The sequence below is a fragment of the Chiloscyllium plagiosum genome, chromosome 4, assembly GCF_004010195.1.
Source record: "Chiloscyllium plagiosum isolate BGI_BamShark_2017 chromosome 4, ASM401019v2, whole genome shotgun sequence".
Classification (NCBI taxonomy): domain Eukaryota; kingdom Metazoa; phylum Chordata; class Chondrichthyes; order Orectolobiformes; family Hemiscylliidae; genus Chiloscyllium; species Chiloscyllium plagiosum.
Window position 1 is genome coordinate 40,861,254 of NC_057713.1, and position 13,103 is coordinate 40,874,356.

General features: G+C 41.6%; 1 protein-coding gene across 3 annotated transcripts in view; it reads right to left on the bottom strand.

The window, feature by feature from the left end:
* The window catches only part of esrp1 (epithelial splicing regulatory protein 1), an 82,424-nt gene extending 70,153 nt beyond the window's left edge, over window positions 1-12,271 (bottom strand). For all 3 annotated transcript variants that reach the window (XM_043688050.1, XM_043688049.1, XM_043688051.1), the window contains exons 1-6: window positions 11,944-12,271; window positions 11,643-11,771; window positions 10,020-10,133; window positions 9,574-9,688; window positions 2,865-2,963; window positions 2,732-2,786 (exon numbers count right to left, since the gene is read on the bottom strand). In XM_043688050.1, coding sequence (XP_043543985.1) covers window positions 2,732-2,786; window positions 2,865-2,963; window positions 9,574-9,688; window positions 10,020-10,133; window positions 11,643-11,771; window positions 11,944-12,075 — 644 coding nt within the window. In that variant the 5' untranslated portion in view covers window positions 12,076-12,271. The remainder of the gene's footprint in view (window positions 1-2,731; window positions 2,787-2,864; window positions 2,964-9,573; window positions 9,689-10,019; window positions 10,134-11,642; window positions 11,772-11,943) is intronic.
* Window positions 12,272-13,103: the final 832 nt, after the last annotated feature.

The following is a 13,103-nucleotide window of genomic DNA, read 5'->3' on the forward strand; positions in this document are numbered from 1 at the left end:
TCATAGCTCCTTGAAAGTGGAGTCGCAGGTAGATAGGATAGTGAAGGAGGCGTTTGGTATGCTTTTCTTTATTGGTCAGAGTATTGAGTACAGGAGTTGGGAGGTCATGTTGTGGCTGTACAGGACATTGGTTAGGCCACTGTTGGAATATTGTGTGCAATTCTGGTCTCCTTCCTATCGGCAAGATGTTGTGAAACTTGAAAGAGTTAAGAAAAGATTTACAAGGATGTTGCCAAGGTTGGAGAATTTGAGCTATAGGGAGAGGTTGAATAGGCTGGGGCTGTTTTCCCTTTAATATCGGAGACTGAGGGGTGACCTTATAGACCATAAGACCATAAGACATAGGAGCGGAAGTAAGGCCATTCGGCCCATCAAGTCCACTCCGCCATTCAATCATGACTGATGGGCATTTCAACTCCACTTACCCGCATTCTCCCCGTAGAGGTTTACAAAATCACGGGGTCATGGATAGGATAAATAGACAAAGTCTTTTCCCTAGGGTGGGGGAGTACTGAACTAGAGAGCATAGGTTTAGGGTGAGAAGGGAAAGATATAAAAGAGACCTAAGGGGCAACTTTTTCACACAGAAGGTGGTACGTGTATGTAATGAGCTGCCAGAGAAAGTGCTGGAGGCCAGTACAATTGCAACATTTAAAAGGCATCGGAATGGGTATATGAATAGGAAGGGTTTGGAGGGTATGGAATGGATGCTGGCAGGTGGGACTAGATTGGGTTAGGACATCTGGTTGGCATGGACGAGTACGACCGATGGGTCTGTTTCCATGCTGTACATCTCTAAGGAGATGCATAAATCATCTGGACCAGATGGACTACAGGCAGAAGTAGGTACTGCAGATGCTGGAGATTAGAGTCAAGATTAGAGTGGTGCTGGAAAAGCACAGCAGGTCAGGCAGCATCTGAGGAGCATGAAAATTGACGTTTCCGGCAAAAGCCCTCCATCAAGAATGAGATGGACCACACCCCAGTGTTCTAAGGGAGATAGCTGAAGAAGTAGTGGAGGCGTTAGTGGTAATCTTTCAGGAATCGCTAGAATTAGGAAGGGTCCCAGAGGATTGTAAAATTGCTAACATGACATCCTAATTTTAAAAAAGGAGTAAGGCAAAAGATGGAAAATTACAGACTGATCAACCAAACCTCCGTCATGAGTAAGATCCTGAAATCTATTGAGAAGGATGAGATTTAGAAGTGAATGGTACAATAGGGCAAAGTCAGTACGGTTTCATCATAGGGAGGTTATGCCTAATAAATCTTCCAGAATTCTTTGATGAAGTAATGAACAGGCTAGACCAAGGACAGCCAATGGATGTTATCTACCTGGACTTCAAGAAGGCCTTTGACAAGGTGCCGCACACGAGGCTACTGAGTAAGGTAAAAGCCCAAGGTATTAGAGGCAAGATGCTAGCATGGATAGAAGCTTGGCTATCTGGCAGAAAGCAGACAGTGGGGATAAAAGGGTCTTTCTCAGGATGGCAGCCGGTGACAAGTGGTGTTCCGCAAAGCTCAGTATTGAGACCACAACTTGTCACTTTATACATTAACGATCTACATGAAGGAACTGACGGCATTCTGGCTAAGTTTGCAGATGATACAAAGACAAGTCGAGGGACAGATAGCATTGTGGAGGTGAGAAGTGACAGATAGAGTACAACGTGAGAAAGTGTGAGGTCATGCATTTTCTTAGGAAGAATAGAGGCATGGACTATTTACTAAATGGGGAGAAAATTCAGGAGTCTGAAGTACAAAGAGACTTGAGAATTCTCGTTTAGGATTCTCTCAAGTTAACTTGCAGCTTGAGATAGTAGTTAGGAAGGCAAATGCAATGATGGCATTTATTTTGAGAGGCCTTGAATATAAAAGCAGGGATGTATTTCTGAGGCTCTATATCTCTCTGGTCAGACTGCATTTGGAGTATTGTGCGCAGTTTTGGGCCCCATACCTCAGGAAGGATGTACTGGTTTTGTAGTGTGTACAAGAATGGTGCCAGAAATGAAAAGCTTAACATATGAGGAGGTTTGAGGACTCTGGGTCTATACTGGATGGAATTTATAAGGATGCAAGGGGATCTGTTTGAAACATATAGAATATTGAATGGCCTGGACAGAGTAGGTTTTGGGAAGATGTTTCCATTGTAGGACAGACTTGAACCCAAGGGCACAGCTTGAGATTAAAGGGAAGAGATAAGGAGAAAATTCTTCAGCCAGAGAGTGGTGTATCTATGGAATTCATTGCCACAGAATGCTGTGGAGGCCAGGTCATTGAGTATACTTAAGACCGAGATAGATAAGTTCTTGAGTATCAAATGGATCAAGGGTTATGGGAGAAATTGGGAGAATGGGGTTGAGAAACTTATCAGCCATGATTGAATGGCGGAACAGACTTGATGGGCTGAATGACCTACTTTCTGCTCCTATGTCTTGTGGATAGCATTTTCTGTATTTCTAAATGACTTTGAAAAAATATCGTGAAAAGCTGACCCTTCAGTATAGATAACTGGAGGAATACAAAACTTGTCATGCAACTCCCACCTCCTAAATAATTGCCTAATCCTTATTTTTTGCCATTAATTCCAATTGTTCCAATATTTGACAACACTCACACTTCAGTGGAATAAAAATGCAGCAAAAAATATAAGGCATAAAGAAGTAAAGACTAAACCAGTATTATCATGGAATGTCTCTGAGCTTCATAATTTTAGATTTTGAAGACTTACCAAGTGCCAGTTTCGAATTTGTGATTCACTCTTTCTGGATTGGTAAACCTGTGATCTAAACAGAGCAAAGTGTTATAAATTCAATTTATTCACATGAAAACAAACAGAAGTCTGCTGAGCTGATGTTCCTTACTGTGGGGTTCAGCTATAATGGTTAATATAATGTCACTTGAAGTCATAATATCTGAAACACCAAACTGGAAGGAGTCCGATCTATTTTCAAGATGTAGATCTGCAGAAATTATCAAGGAAAGAAGTGCTTAAAAATAATGGTCTAACAGTATCGCGTTGCAGGATTAGACATCTTAAAAACTGATTGCAAATTTTGTAAGATCTATCCACCACACAAACAATGAATTTACTGCTAAATTGGATAACATGGGATAGATACAAATTTATGTCAACCTCTAATCCAAGCCGTCCCATCTAGAGTCATAGAGTCATACAGCATAGAAACAGACTCTTCGGCCCAACTCGTCCAAGCCAGCCAGGTCTCCTAAACTGAACTAGTCTAATTTGTCTACATTTGGCCCATATCCCTCTAAATCTTTCCTATTATTGTCCCTGTCCAAATGTCTTTTAAATGTTGTAATTGTATTCGCCGGTACCACTTCTCATTCCAAATACGCACCACCTTCTGTGTGAAAAAGTTGTCCCTCAGATCCAATTTAAATCTTTTCCCTGTCTCTTTTACTCTATGCCCTTGAGTTTTGGATCCCCTACCCTGGGAAAAAGACCTTGGCTATTCATCTTATCTATGCCCCTCATGATTTTATAAACATCTACAAGGTCACTCCTCAGACTCCTACATTCCAAGGAAAAAAGTCTCAGCCTATCCAGCCTCTCCTTGTAACGCAAATACTCCAGTTTCAGTAACATCCTTGTAAATCATTTTTTTGCACTCTTTCCAATTTAATAACATTCTTCCTATAACAGGGCAACCAAAATTGTACTCAGTACTCCAGATGCGGCTATAACAATGTTTTGTGCAGCGGTAACATGATGTCCCAACTCCTTTATTCAATGCTCTGTTCCTCCTACTCCCACTTCTTGAATATACAGATGTACTGTCAACATTGAAATAAATTGAATTATGATCAATTTTTACTCTTTTTTTCTTATTCACTTCTGTCATTAATTTAGGCCCCATGTTATGGCGACTTACAAAATATTTCACTGCATTTTTTTCGTAAACAATAAACTGTTATTCTATTCTATTAATTGGTACTGAGCATTCAGGCTGGAAAGGTGCCAGGTTTATCTTTAATCTGTATTAGTGCAGACAGAGAAATTTGTGCGATAGACTTAAATACCCTGAGCTAATGAATACATATCAGTCAGGATTCATGCTCAAATTTCTATTGGGGATCCTTATTGGACATGCTTGGACTACAGATATGAGCAGCACGGAGGCAACCATAATCCTTCTTGTTTGCTGACAACCCATTGTTAATGTTTGCGCATTAACACCTATTTCAATGAGCTAACAGAAACCTGTCCACATTGTCATACTGCTATTGGAGTATATCACACTATCTTCAGATAGGAAAAAGGGGTAATAAAAGATAATATTTGGGAGTGGGGGACAGTGAAATGTCTTCTGTAGGCCCAAGACTATAACTCTCCTCTAATTCCCCTTCAAAGGAGACCACTCTTTGATCAAGTCTTTGACATTATTTTATCCTTTGTGGTGGCAGAAAACTAATATTTTGTATTTGACATAATGCACAATCGATCCTTCTTAACAAATAATTTGGGTGCTATTAAACCTTGGCAAAGATAAAATGTTCTTCCTTAATTTTTGCACCATTCCTCATTATGAAAACATATTGACGCTTGCACCCAAATGCATCATTGGGATCACCCACCCCAAGGAACTTTTGTCATTTCTTGTTTAAAAATATCCTTGACTGAAGTTAAATCAATTTTGAGTATCACAGAAAATAATTGGATCACTGATTCTGGTTAGTAAAATGTAACAGCATAATAAAGGAGCATCTACTAAAAATTATTTATTTACAAACTTGAGGGGTTTGCTTGAAGCCACCATAAAAATGCATACATTTTTGTTTAATCAGCAATATAACGATATTTATTTGCAATGGAAAATAAATTTAAAATGATCAGCACAGGACCGAACATGAACTTAAACAAGAGGGCAATAGGCTGAAAAATCTTAAGTATACCAATGTGGGATTAAGATTCCCAATTGCCTCAAAACATTTAAGACTACGTGTTAGAGGAAAACATTTTTCTCATAAATTACTTTAGGCTCTCTTACAAAGGTTTATTGAGTAGTGAGCTGATTGATCTGCTAAAGAGTTAACAGCAAAATATCTGTGTGAATCATTCACATGAAAACGTATTCATGAGAAAAATTAAATGCCACCCAATCATCTCCACTGAACCCTTCACCCACTACACCGCAGCTGGATGCGTGGGTGATAGAAAGAAAAACAGACTCTACTTTGGATCATTAGAGACTTTCAAAATCAATGTTAAATTCCAAGTGGCTGTTCAAGGCCAATTTAATGGAGAGTTGCACTGTATTGAGGCATATAAACAGGATCCATTAGATATTTCAAATCAACCTGATCAGAGATGTTATTACACACTTCTGGAGTAATTTGAACTTGATCCTGGGTTTCCTGACTCTGAGATAAGGACACTGCTGCTGCAATAATCCTACCAGTACACACATTTGTTCCCATTTAATAGGGCTGAGCTACGGTGTACACATATGTCAGCATTATCTCTAGCCTGGTAGCTTAACAGTCAATATTCTTGCTCTAGATCCAGTGACACCTAGTTTTTGCAAAGTGAATATACTAACATTAAATGAGGACGTGATTACGTTCTTACAATCAAAACAGCTTGCTGAAACTTGAGTGCCTTGGCTCATACAACTGCAAAACATTTACTGAACTTCAAATTTGATTTGTCATCAGTGAAATGGTTTCCCAGTATGAGTAGTTAACTTCAGAAAAGGTTATGTGAAACTAAGCCAGTAACTTTAAATGGGAGATTTGGATGTGCCTCATTGGCTATCTTTGTCCTGGTCTCAACACAATATTCACACATATGACGTTTCCAATATGGGTCACTGGGTACAATCAGCAATGAGAACCACAGCTGATTTATCATCTCTCTAACCAAGAAACACCCAGAATAATAGCAGAAATGTTGGCTCATATCAGAAAATTTATTCTACATTGTGGCTCAAACCTATAGCAGACTATCCAGATGATGCCTTTAACCACTGGATCATTGAGGAAGTTCTCACCCATCCAGTCATTATGCAACAAGACTAGACAATGAGTGTTGTAAGATTTTTTGATTGTGGAAATATCGGTCAGAATCTCATTCTTTTTTCACCCAGTATTAACACAAATAAATTTTATTTAACAGAAATCACTACAACATGTCACTTGTATTTAGGGAGGGCCTTTAATGGAATAAAAGCATTCCAAGGTATGACATCAAGCCACACAAGGAGACACTAGATTAGATAGGCAAGGCTTTACCAAATAGAAAGGTTTGAAAGGATGTCTTAAAAGTGGTAAGTGAAGTTGCATGGTGGGCAACTTCAGTCTAGGATCTAGTCTGAAGATACAGCCACCAAAAATGGAAAAGCTAAAGTCCAGGATGCTCAAGAGGCCAGAATGCAAGAGATGACAGAATCGGATAGGCACAATGTGGAAGAGGTCACAGAGGAATTTGAAAATAAGATCTATCTCTTTATAAAATGAGGAATTGCTTTATTGGGAGCCAACATGCATCACTGAGCACAAAGGTGAATGCACATTAGTGAGAGTAGGGACATGGGCAGACGTTGGTTGACTTCAAGATTAGCCAGGGATAAGGTAGGATGCTGGTCATAACTGCAGCAGAGTGACTTTTGCTGATTTTTCTGCTTCTAGTCAAAGAATCTTTGGTCCAGTGCAGTCACCTCCCACTACATTCAGTTAACTGGTGTCAATACAGGGCAGTACAGAGCCCAAAATTAATTTGGTCTTCAGGACTTGATGCTTCACTGCAGCATGCACTTGTATACAGCCATCATGGATCCTATGAGAGTTCTAAATTCACACTTTTTATTTGCTTGCTTACATGTAGATCTCTGCAAAACAATTTATGCCTCAGGGCTGAGATTTTAGGCAGATTGCAGCATATGGCAGTCAAGAAAATTCTTCCTACATCTAGAATTTGACAAGGCATGTTTTATATCATTATCTCATCAAGCATCATCACACACTTCGAGTAATATTGTATATTGTCCTTGAGGATAGGGTCACTTAAATTTCAACAACAGTAGACAATTAAAGTAAAGGCAGATGGGGCTCTCATTGTTTATGGCAAGATACTCACGAGATGGGGGTTGGTTTTTGTCACAGTCACATTGTGCACAGAATGATCACTTTTACTTTGCTATACAGTTGAGAAGAATGCATTTCTTTTAAATCATAGAATGCAGGAACAGGAGTAAACCATTGAGTCTGATCTGTCATTCGATGAGATCACGGCTGAGATGACATTCTGCAATTCCATTTTCCTACCTTATCTCCATAATGCTTGATTTCCTTACTATTTAAATATCTGTCTACTCAGTTTGAATATACTTTATGACACAGCCTCGACAGCATTGTGGTAAGAATTTGACAAATTCACTATCCTCAGAAAAAGAAATATGTTTTCTCGTCTGTCTTCGCCATATCTGCTCCCAGGAGGACCAGTTCCACCACAGAACACACCAGATGGCCTCCTTCTTTAGAGATCGCAATTTCCCTTCTCACGTGGTTGAAGATGCCCTCCAATGCATCTCATCCACATTCCGCACCTCCGCCCTCAAACCCCACCTCTGCAACCGTAACAAGGACAGAACCCTCCCGGTCCTCACTTTCCAACCTAACAACCTTTACATTAACCGCATGATCTGCCGACATTTCCGCCATCTCCAAACGGACCCCACCACCAGAGATATATTTCCCTCCCCACCCCTTTCTGCTTTCCACAAAGACCGTTCCCTCCGTGACTACCTGGTCAGGTCCACACCCCCCAACAACCCACCATCCCGTCCTGGCAGCCTCCCTTGCCACCGCAGGAATTGCAAAACCTGCACCCACACCTCCTCCCTCACCTCCATCCAAGGCCCCAAAGAAGCCTTCCACATCCATCAAAGTTTCACATGCACATCCACCAATGTCATTTATTGTATCCGTTGCTCCCGATGCGGTCTCCTCTACATTGAGGAGACTGGACACCTCCTCACAGAGCGCTTCAGGGAACATCTCCAGGACACCTGCACCAATCAACCTCACTGCGACATGGCCCAACATTTCAACTCCTCCTCCCACTCTGCCAAGGACATGCAGGTCCTGGGCCTCTTCCACCGCCCCTCCCTCATCGCCCGACCTGGAGGAAGAACGCCTCATCTTCCGCCTCGGAACATTTCAACCCCAAGGGATCAATGTGGACTTCACCAGTTTTCTCATTTCCCCTTCCCCCACCTTACCCCAGTTCCACCTTTCCCCCCCAACCCCCCATTTATCTCTCCACCCTGGAGGCTTCCTTCCTCTATTCCTGATGAAGGGCTTTTGCCCGAAACATTGATTTTCCTGCTCCTCGGATGCTGCCTGACCTGATGTGCTTTTCCAGCACCATTCTCATCTAAACACTGTCTTAAATGGGTGACTACTTACTCTGAGATTATGACCTCTAATCCTGAACTCACACAAAAAGAAACCACTCCAAAACTACCCTATCAAGCCTCCAAGAAACTTACTCCATTCAATAAAGTCTTGTCTCATTCTCCCAAACTCCAATGAGTACAAGCACAACCTACTCAACCTCACCTTAGAAGTAAAATCCTCCATGCCCGGGATCAACCCAGTGAACTGGGCTGCTTCCAATGGGGGTATGTGTTTCCTTAAATAAGGGGAGCAAAACTGTTCAAAGTATTCCAGCTGTGATCTGACTAGCTCCTCAAATAGGTTTAGTAAGACCTCCCCATTTTATACCCATTTCCTTTGAAATAATGGACAACATTCCATTGGCCTTTCCTATTGCCTGCTGAACCTGTATGCTAGTTCTGTTTTTGACTTCTGCACAAGGACTCTCAAATCTCTTTGTAATGTAGCTTTCTGCAGGCTTTCTCCATTTAAATAATATTCAGTTTCTCTATTCTTCCTGCTAAACTACATAAACTCACCTCTCCTCACACTATATTCCAATGTTATTTTGCCCATTCACTTAACCTATCTATGTGCCTCTGCAGATTGTTTTTGTCATCCTCACTACTTGCCTTTCCACTTACATATTTTATTTCATGCACAATCATGGCAATATTATATTCACTTCCCTAATCCATAAATGTGGCCCTAGCATTGATTCCAATGACACTCCACGAGTTATAGATTGTCATTTTGAAAACATCCCCTTTATCCAACTCTCAGTTTTCAATTATTAGAAGTCCCTTATTAGTGCTAATATATTACCTCCAACACATGGGTTCTTAATGACTAGCCTAAAGTGTGACACTTTATGGGTCGTCTTTGTTTATAAACTAAGTGAGACATGCGTTTTGCTAAACACGATGTCTCTTTAAATAGATCTGGTTTTCCAGGAAACCTGAATTTCACCATGTCCAGCTGGTTGTGTTTCTTTCCTTCCTGCACGGTATTTCTGGATGGCAAGTGTTCCAAAATTTGTACGTGGTTTTGAAACACAGCCCCGCCGGGAAACTGCGAAGCAATTCACTTCCGCATGTGAAACCAAACATAAACCACCGCCTGCTCGTGATGGGGGCGGGGTGGAAAGAGCAAAATAAAAATTGCAAAGGATACGTTTGGACATAACACTGAGATCAAGTTCCTGGAGAACAGGAGCATCTGGGCAGCATTTCTTAAATTCTTTTTGTAGATCGAAAAAGGAATAGAAGAACTCTGGTAACACGACATTCTGCCAGAGGAAGCAAGAACGAAATGGAAATCACAACCTTTGTTTATAAAATATAATTCACAACAAAGACCATATTCGCGGATTAGAAGTGACAGTGAGAAGCAATTTCTAACACCAGTAGGGAGCACAGTGAAGTTACTGGGGACAATCGACAGCAAAACATTACACAATTTAAACATGTCGGTTAAACTGATCTTAAAAACAGGTCTGATATCAGGTTTGACCCTATATCATCAGGCCGAAGTTGATATGTTATAACTTATTTGGAGTAGACATTAGAACATTTTGCTTGTTTATATATAAAAATGGACTCATTTGTGAATGTGCTGACCTTGTTGGAAGCCTCAGGGTGGAAGACTTGGCGGATTAGTAGTTGGCTATCCGTACAAAGGCAGAAGGAAGTGCCCACTCCGATGTTCAACTCAGTACTCACAGATCGATTGAACTGCGTAAGAACAATAGGTGATCAATATCAGCACTTGCCTGTGAATTCTACAAAATAAACGATCCGTCAATGAAACTCACACCCCGCCGAACATAAACCGTGAGAAACAAACGCCAAGCATGAAACGTCACCACCAAAACTTACACCTCTATAGCACCTTTAAAGTAGGCGCAAAGTGGTCCACTTGAACATTATGAAACACAAATCATTATTGACAGTAATGAATAATGTTCACTGAAGGGGTGTTGCTTTTGATGTCTGCCTATCTATGTATTAACCTTTATGACTATGTTTGAAACTTTATTACACTGATCATTGTACGGTATCCCTTCTGCTCAAATGACTTCATGTGAAACAATGTTCAAAAACGGATTTGATTGTACAATCAATCGTTTTACTTTTCCAATCTTGTCATCCAAGTATGTTCATCTTGCCGCGTTCAGTTAAATTGACGGTCATCTTGTTACCAGTGTCAGCTGAAAGGGTCGGTTCAGTTTGTCCTGTGCTCCAAGGAACTTGCACAGTGGTTTTGCTGGGAGTCTGTGGTGTTCTATTCATCCTACAGGCCGACAGTGCCATTCAGCTGTGTTGTGGGTTAGACACGTCGGTATAAAAACATAATTTAATAGATTCCAAATACGCTCCAAACACTTAACTGTTCAGTTCCCGAACAGCACTCAGATGTCAACAGTTGTATTTATATTAACCCGCACCACACTGCCTGAAAACACTTCAATCATTATCTTTAAAGAACTTCTTTTCATTGTCAAGCGCCTTACTGAAATCATTTAAATAGTCATGATTTGGAGATGCCGGCTCCCCTCCCCCTAGTAAAGCAGACGAAGCCACCCCACACCTACACCAGGACAACCTACAACCGTCTAAAGCACAGCGGGGAGGTCGCTCCACTTTTTTTGCTTGCGTGAGAATCCATGCAAATACGCTGCTCCACCTTCAGTGGGCTCGTTTTGATTTGCATTTACCTGCCCACAACTGGGGTGTACAAAGTTAAAAATCACACAACATCAGGTTATAGTCCAATCGATTTCACTGGAAGCACTAGCTTTCTGAGAGCTGCTCCTTCACCTGTCATTCTCAAACTCCTCAATGCCGTAATTAAACAGCTTGTATTTGTTTCTGCTCGATGGCAACTTAATATCTACGTCTTGTTCAGGAAAATTAGCAGAATTTTGAAGAGCGAATTTATTGACAGCGTTGTTCGAGTTCTATTTACAGTCCTGTATTTAGGAGCTCGAATGAGCCAATTTTTACCTTTACTTTCACTCGCAAAATATGAAGTTTCCCAAACTAAAACTATTGCAAAAGTAGAACTAAACAATTCCCTCCTCCCCCCACCCACCCAAGGTGTACTGACATCAAGATAACAGAAATCGTCCAAGTGGCAAAGAGAGAGAAAAACAAGCCAACAGCAGCATCAGTGGCGAGCAGCGTCTGCCAATAGCACACCAATTCGACAAAGTTTGTGTTCCGCGAAGGCGGTACATTCACCTGTTGAAGGACTTGCTCCAGACTTTCTGCCGTGGTCAGGTCTTCCACAGTGATGTCAGTGTGCCCCGTACATTGCTCTGTGAGCTCCAAGTTATTCGGCTTTATAAATACTTTGTGCACTTTCCCCGCCTGGGGAAAATAAACAAATACAAGAACTATTAAACCGAGTCAGTTGTATTTACATTTCGGGACTGGGATGGGAGACCAGCCATTCTCTATCTGTAATAGTAACGATTTCTTTCTTTATTCCCCGCCCCACAGCTTTTCATAGTAGAGTGTCAGTAATAAAATGGTTCCATACCTCTTGATTGACCAAATCCACCACTTGCCACAACAGAAGCACCAACTCCTTCTCATCAGATCCCAACTTTTTCCCATGTGCCCCGGCAGTTGCCCCAAACAAAACCACCAAATAATCAAGAGGCGCCGTCATGCTCAACTCTAAACACCATTAAACCCCGAGAAATGACCCGAAATGAAACGCTCCCCTCCCCCCGGTAAAGCAGACGAAGCCACCCGACACCTAGACCAGGACACCCTACAACCGTCTAAAACACAGCGGGGGAGGGGGGTAGGTCGCTCCACTTTTTTTTTGCTTGCGTGAGAATCCATGCAAATACGCTGCTCCACCTTCAGTGGGCTCGTTTTGTTTTGCATTTACCTGCCCACAACCACGTGAGTTGAGAAACGTACCTGGCTCCAGCAGAACAGGAGCCATTGGTTGCATTGCTACAGGTACGTGGCACAATGTCTGAACAGAATGGAACAGCAGCGTTCAGTGGCAGTCACTGGAAAGCTCATATTTGTTCCGTTTGCAAGGTGGGCAGGAAAGTGATGCACCCCCGGGCCGACTTCATGCCATTTCTCTGCCACACAAGCTAATAGGTATTTAAATTAAATATCCACATTGAATTAAACATGTATCGAAGAAAACGTCTCAGTTGTCAAAACTTGATCTGTTTTCGTTTCATCCCACCTAACAATTTTGGGAACACCGTTTCAAAAACGGAGATGTTGGATCTTATCGTGAGATCTAACCTGCTCGTTTATTGCATTGAACCAAGTTCCAGGGGGGTTTGAGCTGAATTGGGTCGAGGGAAAGTTTTGAGTGCAGAAGGAATCGCAAGATCAAGGTGAATGTGTATGTGCCAGGCATTCCGACCGGATGATGGAGGCGGGCGTGATCTTTCCTCACTGGATCCCGTGGGAAGGTGTGTCCACACCTTTAATTACAGTCTCAAGGTCAAGAGGATACGGGCAGATTTGAGGTGGTCATAAATCAGTCACAGGGCATGAATGCATGGATTGCCGATTGACACAACTGACGGGATCTTTTGTTTGATGCTTTTTCTTTTTAAACCCTGTTAATTTATTCCCCACCGGAAGTATCCGAATAAGGAAGAAAGAAAAGTGTTCATTTTAAATACCCAAATTTTGAAGCCTACGCCCCGCAACTTCCCG